This window comes from Tupaia chinensis, unplaced genomic scaffold (assembly GCF_000334495.1).
Source record: "Tupaia chinensis unplaced genomic scaffold, TupChi_1.0 Scaffold144682_1, whole genome shotgun sequence".
In the NCBI taxonomy this organism is placed as follows: domain Eukaryota; kingdom Metazoa; phylum Chordata; class Mammalia; order Scandentia; family Tupaiidae; genus Tupaia; species Tupaia belangeri.
Genome location: NW_006204543.1, coordinates 1,241,052 through 1,250,935, shown reverse-complemented (window position 1 = coordinate 1,250,935; position 9,884 = coordinate 1,241,052). Strand labels below are relative to the sequence as shown.

The 9,884-nt window shown below is 65.5% G+C and overlaps 1 protein-coding gene across 1 annotated transcript in view; it reads left to right on the top strand.

Moving 5' to 3' along the window:
• The window catches only part of ATP10A (ATPase phospholipid transporting 10A (putative)), a gene marked incomplete at its 5' end in the record, with an annotated part of 64,263 nt that overhangs the window by 45,586 nt on the left and 8,793 nt on the right, over positions 1-9,884 (top strand). Inside the window, 7 exons of the mRNA XM_006167290.1 lie at positions 5-400; positions 2,154-2,257; positions 2,339-2,465; positions 3,828-4,012; positions 5,504-5,831; positions 7,490-7,566; positions 7,829-7,954. Coding sequence (XP_006167352.1) covers positions 5-400; positions 2,154-2,257; positions 2,339-2,465; positions 3,828-4,012; positions 5,504-5,831; positions 7,490-7,566; positions 7,829-7,954 — 1,343 coding nt within the window. The remainder of the gene's footprint in view (positions 1-4; positions 401-2,153; positions 2,258-2,338; positions 2,466-3,827; positions 4,013-5,503; positions 5,832-7,489; positions 7,567-7,828; positions 7,955-9,884) is intronic.

Here is a 9,884-nt window from a genome sequence, read left to right as displayed (position 1 = left end):
GAAGAGCCCCAGGTTCCCCCTTCTCCCCCCCTGGCCCGCAATGGCTACAGCAGCCCGGTGGCCGACTGGGCCCCAGAGCACGACCGCCAGCCCGCGCCGGAGCCAGGGTTGCAGCAGGAGCCGGAGCTGCGCTACGAGGCGGAGAGCCCAGACGAGGCGGCGCTGGTGTATGCGGCCCGGGCCTACAGCTGCACGCTGGTGGGCCGGCTGCAGGACCGGGTGGCGGTGGAGCTGCCCCGGCTGGGCAGGCTCAGCTTTGAGCTGCTGCATGTGCTTGGCTTCGACGCCACACGGAAACGCATGTCTGTGGTGATCCGGCACCCGCTCACCCGCAAGGTCCACGTCTACACCAAGGGCGCCGACTCGGTGGTGATGGGCCTGCTGCTGCCCTGCTCCTCAGGTACGGCCTGCCGTGCCTGGCCTCCGGAGGGGCACAAAGCCCCAACCTGGGGGAGAGACACTCCGGGTGCCCGAGAACGCCGTGGAGGGCATCCCGTGCCTGGGACTGCCATTTCCTCCTTCCGGGCCTTGGGCTGGATGCGCGGGGCCTCGACACTCCAGCGCCTCTGCTCCGACGGCGGGCCGGGCACTCGGGAGTGTCGGGGGCCAGGCTGAACGAGGAGGGTAGAGGCTTAGACTAGCATTCTGAAGGCTCCCACTGCCCTGTGGACCTGGGGCAGCTGCAGGGTCACACTCTCTGGTCTGCCGCCTATTTGTGGAGACGCCCCAGGTCGTAGTGGGGACCCAGCAGGTGGGGGCCATGCCTCCACACGGCCCCTCTGCCCTGGTCTCCTTTCCATGCTAGAGTCCCACATGGCTGCTGGGCCGAGACTTGAAGGGCATGGTGTGGAGGGGAACTTGGCCAGCAGAGGGACCCACAGCTCTTCCAGCAGGGGTGCCAGCTCTTGGCAGGCAAGGGGTGGGTGTTGTGGGCAGGGTGGACTTGGCCGACCCCCAGGGACCAAGGTAAAAGTGGGGTGGACAGAAGGCGTCTCTAGTTGCTGTCTGAGGGGCCCACCCTCCCTGTCCTGTCCTGTCTGGGGGCAGCCCTGGCACCACTTGCAGTCTGGCCTGACTGGGATGGAGCGAGGGGGACAGTCCCCATGGTCCCTGCACGGACACAGGTGGGGAGGGCTGACCACCAGATGACGGAAGTGCACCATGACCACCGGACACCCCACGTCCACCGCCACATGCAGCGTGGACCAGACACTCACCTGACACCAGGGCTGTGGTCCCGTGAGACCCTGCAGGAGCTGGGGCTAGGTGGCAAAGCAAGCAGTGGGCAGGGCGGCACACACACCCACCGCACTGCCCCACGCCCCGCAGTGCACGGCCATGGGGCGGGGGGCACGGCAGGCCACAGACCTGGGCCAGCACTGTTCCGCGGCCCAGGGTTTGGGGACCCCAGGGCTGGGGGTACCTTGCTACCCGGCAGCCTCCCGCCCCAGACAGGCGGTGTGCCCTGTCACGGGGCCGCGGGCTCCCAAAGGCTCGTAAACGTTTGGGGTGACTGTTTACGTGGACGGCCATCTTGGGCAGGAATTTTACCTGCGCCCCCCAGTCGTGACACAGCCCAGCTGACAGTAGAGTGGGAAGAAATGGAGAAGGGTCACAGTGCGGCCCCACTAGGGAGACTCTCCCCATCTGTGTCACCTCTGGCAAGCACACTCAGCCCTTGGCAGCTTGAGACAACGAACATGTCACTGTAATGAGACAGTCGTCACAAACTCTAACGTCCTTCCCAAAAGGGTATTTTAACCCCCCCCCAAAATAAAAAGTTCTAAGGTACCCAGGAAAAGCCACGTCTAGACGGGGTAGGTCTGGCACCGTGAGGGCTCACACGCTCTCCGGTCCAGAGAGGAGGGGCGTACTCGGGGACAGTCGGGACAGCGTCTGGGCCTGTGGGGCTGTCAGACAGGTTGGACGCGAGATGCCGGCCACACCCGTGAGGCCTTGGTAGCCACGAGCGTCTCGTTTCCGTGCGAGGCTGAGACAGAGTGCGCATTGCGGTGGGGCTTCTGAGAAAGCCAGCGGCACTTCCCACCTAACACCCTGCAGACTGGCGTGGGCCTCCTCAGTGTCGCCGACCTAGACGCGCCGGGCGTCCCCTGGACGGCGCTCACTGTGTCTCTGCTTCCGCCCTGACCTAGACGACGCCCGGGGAAGGCATCAGAGGAGGATCAGAAGCGAGACCCAGAGCTGCCTGGACCTGTACGCGGTGGAGGGCCTGCGCACCCTGTGCATCGCCAAGAGGGTGAGGGCGGTCCCCAGCGCAGGTGCGGGCGTGGGTGTGGCGTGGGCGGGCGCCAGGGCACTCAGCAGTGCGTCCCACCAGGTCCTGAGCGAGGAGGAGTACGCGGACTGGCTAGAGGGCCACCTGGAGGCAGAGTCCTCCCTGGACAACCGCGAGGAGCTGCTGTCCCAGTCGGCCAGCCGCCTGGAGACCAACCTGCACCTGCTGGGTGAGCACAGGCTCCACCTGGCAGTGCCTGTGGGTGGGAGGGCCTGGGCGTTGCAGCTCTTCTCGGCCACCACTCTGCATGCACTGGGCATGGGTGGGATCCGCCTGGCACCGGCACGGCCACGGCCACAGGGTCCTGCTGGAATGGTCTCTGGGGTGCCTGCCCCGGCCCACCGGGCACTCGGTCTGAGGCAACTGTGCTCTCTGAAAACAGCTCTTCCAGCAGCACAGGGGTGAGCCAGGATGGACAGTGGAGCGTAAGGGAGCCCCTGCCCCGCACAGCGGGGGTTTGCAGCGTGTGACTCTAGTGTGATGGGAAGAAGAGGGTCTGGGTGTTGGGTAACAAGCATGAGCTAGGATGGGCCTAGAGACGCTGCGGGCTCGGTGCCAGAGCGGACTGCGTGAAGTGACAGTCACGAAGCAAGTCAGGCTTCCTGTGCTCCCTCCCGTGGGTATCCCAGCGGAGATGCAGGCCACACGCTCTGCCCCCGCTGGCACCAGAGGCCTGGGCAGGGGAGGTGAGACCAGCTGCCCCCCAGCCTGGGTGTGGGCGAGCACAGTGAGTAAGGTGTAGATGCTTCACCCGAGCAGGCCTGACCCCACGCCCGGCCTGGTCCTCTTCCTCTGAGACTGTGACCTCCAGGTCCAGAGCAGACTGCGTCCCCTGCTCCTCTGGGTCCTTCCCAGGCTCCCACTCGGCCTTCCGGCACATTCCACGAGTGGGGGCTAGGCCAGGCCTGACCACTGCCCTGGCTGCAGGAGCAGGACAGGTGGCAGCCCGGTGCCTGCGGAACTGAGCCAGGGTGGCCCGCAGCGACACGGCTGTGCAAGTGTGTCCAAGGTACTCAGGGACAGTTTGCGTGGGACCGCATCCATCCCCAGCAGGCCTGCCCCATGTCTGCCCAGGAGGAGGGCAGGGGTGTTGACATGTGCTGGCACTGCCGAACAGACCACGGCGGGTGGGCCTCGAGCTGCGGGCGTTTGCCCCCGAGTTCTGGAGGCTGGAGTCCCGGGCCAGGGCGCCAGCAGGGCCCGCATCTGGGGAGACAGGGCGTGCTCCTGCGTGGCCGATGGCCACTCCTCAGTGTGACCTCATGGGGCCGGGAGAGAAATCGCCTCTGGTCTCCTCTTATCGGACACTAATCCCAGTGTGGCCCCCGACCCCAGCCGTGTGTCCTGTCCCAGAGGCCTCCCGTCCCTGTGCATTCTCAGGGTCACCAAGACCCCTGGGTAGGCCCATGCCCTGTCTCCGTGGACACTCTCAGGCAGTCGTGAGGCCGTGCCCACCTGGGTGTGCGTGGCGGGTGGCACCACCCACTGGCTGGGGCTTGTGAGGAGGCTCATGGCCCCGTATGTCCGCCAGGGGCCACTGGCATCGAGGACCGTCTGCAGGAGGGCGTCCCTGAGACCATCATGAAGCTGCGTCAGGCAGGCCTGCAGATCTGGGTCCTCACCGGTGACAAGCGGGAGACCGCGCTCAACGTCGCCTACGCCTGCAGGCTGCTGGACCAGGAGGAGGAGCTGCTCGCCCTCAGCGCCAAGTCCCGGGTGAGGTTCCAGGGCTCCCCTCTGCCTGGCTCGCGATCCACGCCAGCCTCCACCTCCAGCAGCTGCCCTGAGGAGAACCCACGCCCCGTCCCTGTGGGCGCTGAGCTTGCGTCTGGGGCCTGGGCGAGCTCTCCCTGCCCTGGGAGACGAGGGAGCGCGGGCATCTCCGTGCCAAGGGAGCCCAGGCTGGGGCTGTCCCGTCACGCGGGCCGGGGCCTTTCTCATGATCGGCACCAGCCTCACGGAAGCACCTCTTAGAAAACACTAACGCGTGGGTCTCGCCTTCCCTCCCTGCCAGAACACGCCTTCATTCCACTTCTCCACGGACTTCGAGGCCCCTCCCAGATGGCTTTAGGTTTCCTTTTCTTTTCTTTTCTTTCCTTTTTTCCTTTCTTTTTTCTTCTTTTCTTTTTCTTTATCTTTTGCCATAGGGCGCATGTGCTGTCTGGAATGAGGGAGGGAAACAGACAGTGAGAGGAAAAGTGAAAACTCTCCCGCAGGCGATGTCCACACCACAGCCCCGCTCCACTCTCCTCCCTGGATCTTGGGCACGCACACACACCCCCAATGTGATTTTCAAGCCACTGGGTCTAGGACTTGGACAGCACTGGGCCATATGGGAGTCCAGTGCTACAACCACCATGCCGCCCGCAGGCCCCTGGACGGATTTAGATGATAAAATGGAAGTCCTCCGTGCCGACCCCTGCTCTCTGTCGGGGGTAATGTGTCTGTGGATCCCACCGCCCGTCCTAGCTCTGCCTGGCTCCTTACCTCTGACCCGGTGTCCCTGCCCTGAGTCGGGACCTGTCCAGGCTCCCTCCTGCTCCTCTGGTTGGAGACGACTCCTTAGGCTTTCCTTGTCTTGGGGGCGCTGTCGTTCCGCAGAGTGCGGTCAGGTGTGGGGACAGTCTCCTGCGAGACAGAAACCCGGTGTTTCCCTCTGACGAGAGTGCAGTTGTAGGCTTCTGCCCTGCGGCTGCCATGTGCGTGCTGGGTATCCCCTGGCTGGCTGAGGGCGAGGCTGCCATGGCACCCTGGCAGCACTTGTACTGTCGACACCACCTGCTGTTGGTGTTGACCCCACGTTGTCAGGCCGAGCCCTGTAAGCTGCTCGGTGGGGAGGCAGGACCGGGCGTGCCTGTCCGCCTTACCAGGGCGGTCCTCGTCCGAGCTTCATGCCAGGACCAGAGCACCCCCTGTTCCTACTGTGACACCGCTGTGTCCCTGCACGGTGTCCCTGGCACCTCAGAGGAGCAGGCGGAGGCCCCTCGCTCTCAGCAGCTGGCAGCGTCGGGGCAGGGCAGCGCGGGCGTTCGTCCCAGCCCTGCACCCGGGTGGGGAGGCGGGGTACGTGGGACCCAGGCCCACTCCTTCTCCTCTCTGTCCCTTCAAGTGAGTGGGCCTGGTGGCTCCTGGCGCGGTGGTGTTGGGAGGGACCGTGGTCTGTGGCGTGCTCTGTGTGACCCGCACCGTCCTCGCCGTCCGTTCCAGGAGGCGTGTGCAGCCCTGCTGGACCAGTGTCTCCACTATGTGCAGACCAAGGGCCCCCACGGCGCCCCCACGAAGACCAGCAGCAGCGAGAGTGTGGGCTTCTCCCCTGTACACCCAGGCTCCACGCCCACCCCGACCGGCCACAGCCTGAGCCTCGTGGTCGACGGCCAGAGCCTGGCGTTCGCCCTGGAGAAGGCCCTGGAGGACAAGTTCCTGTGTCTGGCGCGGCAGTGCCACTGCGTCCTGTGCTGCCGGGTCACGCCGCTGCAGAAGAGCATGGTTGTGAAGCTGGTCAGGACCAAGCTCAAGGCCATGACCCTGGCCATAGGCAAGTCCTGCCACGCCTGACAGTGGCTCTGACCCCCAGGCTCAGTGGGGTGCCTCTGTCCATGGTGACGGCCCAGCTATGATGCAGGCAGTGAGCTCGGACAGGTGCCACTGGGAAAGCCCAGGCACGGCAGCCGATGTGCACACGCCGCGAGGTCACACTGTGACGTGGAGAGGAACGTGGGACAGGTTCCTTCCTGGGAGGGGTGCGGAGACGCCCACCCCCGCAGCCCCGGCCACTGCCGAGCCTGCCCACCCTGCGCCGCCCCCAGAATGAAGGCCTGCCCTCCACGGCTGCTGCCTTCACTGTGAGCCTCCTGGGCCCGAGGCCATGGCGCGCGAGGCCCCAGAGGCCACATCTCACTGAAATCCACCTTTAGGGGCTAGCAGGTGGCATAGTGGTTATGGTGCCGGATCCCACACGGCCCACCACAGTTGGAATCCCAGGCCTGGCAGCTTGAAAGTCACACCGGGTGTGCGTGCGTGCGTGCGTGCGTGCGTGCGTGCCCAGATATCAGGAGGAGAATGAAGGACAAGGGATGGTGACGTGGCCTCCCCCAGGGGTGACTGCTCGTGTTCCGTCTCAGTCTCCCCTCCACGAGCGCGCGCCCTATGCATGCAGCCCCTCTCTGCCGGCCTCAGCTCTGCCCCTTGGCTCCGATGGTCCCAGCACAGGGTCAGGGCTCTGCAGCGCCCGTCTGGGCGGCCAGGGAAGTGGCGAGTGCCAGGTACCCAGCAGCTCCGTCTCCCAGCACATAGCCCCACGGTGACTGGGGCTGCTCTGAAACACCCAGCATTTCCACTCCTTGCCGAAGTGGAGACAGCTGCCCCGTCCTCACGGATGTTGTGTCTGGGCAGTCCCGAGCTGGAATCCAGGGGGAGGCTGGGGAGAAGGCCTGGCCTCGCCCAGCATGGTCGTCATGGAGACATGGTACTGCACCCCCCAGGGGCACACAGTCACCGAGGATGTGGGACACAGCCGGGGACATGCGGGCGGGCTCAGCCGTGGCCCCGTCCAGGCTGAGGAAAGAGGCCCCGCAGGAATGTCCCCTCCAAGGGGTCTGTCCTAGCGTCTTGGCCTTCAAGGGCCCGGAGCGGCCTCTGGGGTGCCCTGAACGGGTGTCGGAGGCAGCAGCGGACAGTCTGCATGGCCTGGTGGTGTCGGCTCGGCCTCCTTGTCTCCGGTGTCTGGGGTGGTCGAAAACGAGGTCAAGTCCAGCCAGGCCGGCAGCAGCCCACACGGGCACTGCTGCTCTGAGGGCCAAGGCTGCGTGGGAGCCTGCGTGCAAACCCAAGCCCCCCTCAGACCACAGGCTAGCCTGTGTGCTGATGCCCGGAGGCCAAGGCAGGCTGGCGTGGTGCTGAGACCTTATCTTCCAAAGGCGGGCAGAGACCAGGTCTCCTGCGGGAAGGAACGGAAGTCAGAGTGGAGCCTCCAAGGGCAGGGACCGCCCGCGAGAGCGTCGGTCACGTCTCAGCCAGGGCAGCAGCATGACCATGACCCACACCGGGCGTGACCTGCTCCCTGGGGGGCAGCTGCTCCCAGGCTCCCCCGGAAAGAGCGCCTCTTCCCCAGGACGCAGCCGGGAGCCAGGGCGTGTGGAGCCGTCTGGTCCCGACGTCTCTACTCACACGACTCTTCCCGCCTTGCCCTCTCAGGTGATGGAGCCAATGATGTCAGCATGATCCAGGTGGCCGACGTGGGCGTGGGCATCTCGGGCCAGGAGGGCATGCAGGTAACGACCACGCGGCGGCCTCGGGTCAGGGTCGGGCTGGCCTTGTTTCATCCCACGTGAGCTGTCCCAGCCCTCCCCACATGTACGTGTTGAGTCTCAGCACGCCAGCCCCGTGCTAGCGGTGCCCAGGAGGTGACGGGGTCGCCACGCCCTGCATCTGAAACAGGCTTCCTCCAGGTCTCAGCAAGGATTTCAGGAGCAGGGACAGACCCGCGTGGCCGAGGCCAAGGCATCCCCGCTGACGCAGCCCCCTCCCCTGCAGGCGGTGATGGCCAGCGACTTCGCGGTGCCGCGTTTCCGGTACCTGGAGCGGCTCCTCATCGTCCACGGACACTGGTGCTATTCCCGCCTGGCCAACATGGTGCTGTACTTCTTCTATAAGAACACGGTAGGTGTCCGCCCCCGCCAGGCTGGCGCCAAGGCCGAGACCCGAGGGCCACCGCCCAGGGCCATCCCAGCTCAGGCCCTCCCGGCCGGCCCTGCAGGCTCTGCGTCCAGCCCAGGCACGTGGAGCAGCCGCGGCCGCGGCCGAGGGGGAGGGCGCGGGTTGGGCGGCGACAGCAAAGTCCACACATCTGGAAGCTGGCCAGCAGGGACCACGGGCAGTCACCTGGGGCTGCCTCACTCCTGTTCCAAGGCTTTGTTAAGTGTACCTGTCCCGTGGGACAGAGAGCCAGGTACTCCCACTGCCACGCCGCACCGACACCTCGCTAAGGCGCAGCCTGGTCGGGACCCCCTTCCCTGCCCTGTGGTCCCCGGAGCCCCTCACCCCAGTTTTACAAACTCATCGAGCCAACGAAGACTCGTGCTCAGAGCCCATCTGGGCATGCCCGTTGAGTGATCAACTTGTTCGTGGAATTAACTCAGATGAGCTGGGGGTCCTCTCTGCGCGGCCCTTCCCCTCCCACCTGGCGGTGCATACCAGAGCCCCTCCACACTGGGCAGGCGGGCAGGCGGCGGATGCCGGCCCACTCCCTCCTGTTCTCGGGCAGCCTTGAGCAAAGCATTTCCGTCTTCGGATTTTTTTTTTTCTTAAACAAAACCAACACAGCGGGTCTCTGTGATCCCAGTTAAAACATCTCGGGTGGAGCAGCCAGACTGTGGTGCAGGGCTAAGGCGCAGCCGTGAGGCTGACCTACCTGGAAGGGATTCCTGGTTCCAGCCCAGAGACCCCTGCGCACGCCAGGGACAGTGTGGCTGGGATCCTGGCCAGATCGCAGTCTCCAGCCCTGCCAGGGGTGCTGTCTCTCTCTCTTTTGCTCAGGAAAAAACTTTTTTAAAAATCATTCTCAGGTAGAGGGCAGGGAAGGATGATGCAGGTCTGATCAGACCTGTCTCACTGCAAACAAGGGCCACAGTGGCCGAGCGGCCCAGGCAGGAGGGCACCCGTCCCCACAGAGAAGACGTGGGGCCTATGTGAGCCAGGGAGAGTGCCCACACCTGCACAGTGAGAAAGCGGGGCCCGGGGGGTGGGCCTCCTTCCCACAAGGAGCAGGGAAGACAAGTGTCCATAGCAACGAGGTTGGGAAGAAGCCTCCATACCCGGACGGTCTCAGGAACCCCTCGCCGTCGTCACTGTGGGCCACTCACGCGACAGGGCCTGGGGTGGGCGAGAGGAAGGGGCAGGGGCCCAGGTGTGGAGTGGACGCTGCGTGGGGAGACTCGCGTCGTAGATTGAAACGGGGCTGGGGCGGGCTGTGGTTTCTGGTGAGCCCCCTCCTGGCCTCAGAGGGGTCAGGTGGGTGGTCAGGGTCAAAGGCCGGTGGGGCCATGCAGAGGCACAGCAGTGACACAGCTGGGTCCCCGGGTCCTGTCCCCAGACCAGGCGTGGGCTGAGGTTCTGGCCGCAGAGGCCGGGTGGGTGCCGCAGCACGAGGGCTAGCCCAGCGTCTCCCTGGTCTATCTCGCTGTCTGAGGAGACCATAAGGAAGCCATGCTCAGAGCTGCCGACCAGCAGCCAGGCCGGGAGCGGCAACCGTCCCCCTCGGGGCCTGCCTCCAGGCCCCTCTCCCAGGGTAGAGCGAGTCAGGCGTGACGCCCCACGACACTGTGTCCTGGGCCTCGGTTTCCCTTTCTGTGAGTGGGTCAGAGCACCGGCTCGTCCTGAGCCTCCAGCTGAAACAGCACCGGCAGGTCCTGGGGACTCAGAGGGTGTGACCATGGCGGGCCGCCAGGCTCAGGGCCAGTGGCTGAGTGTGGTGTGTGCCCGGCCTCAGGCAAGGAGCTGCGCAGGGAGTGCCTGCCCAGTGGTGTGGCTCCCACCTGCCCGTCCCCACAATGAGGACCCCTCGCTAAGGCGCTGGGCCATAGGAGTCCAG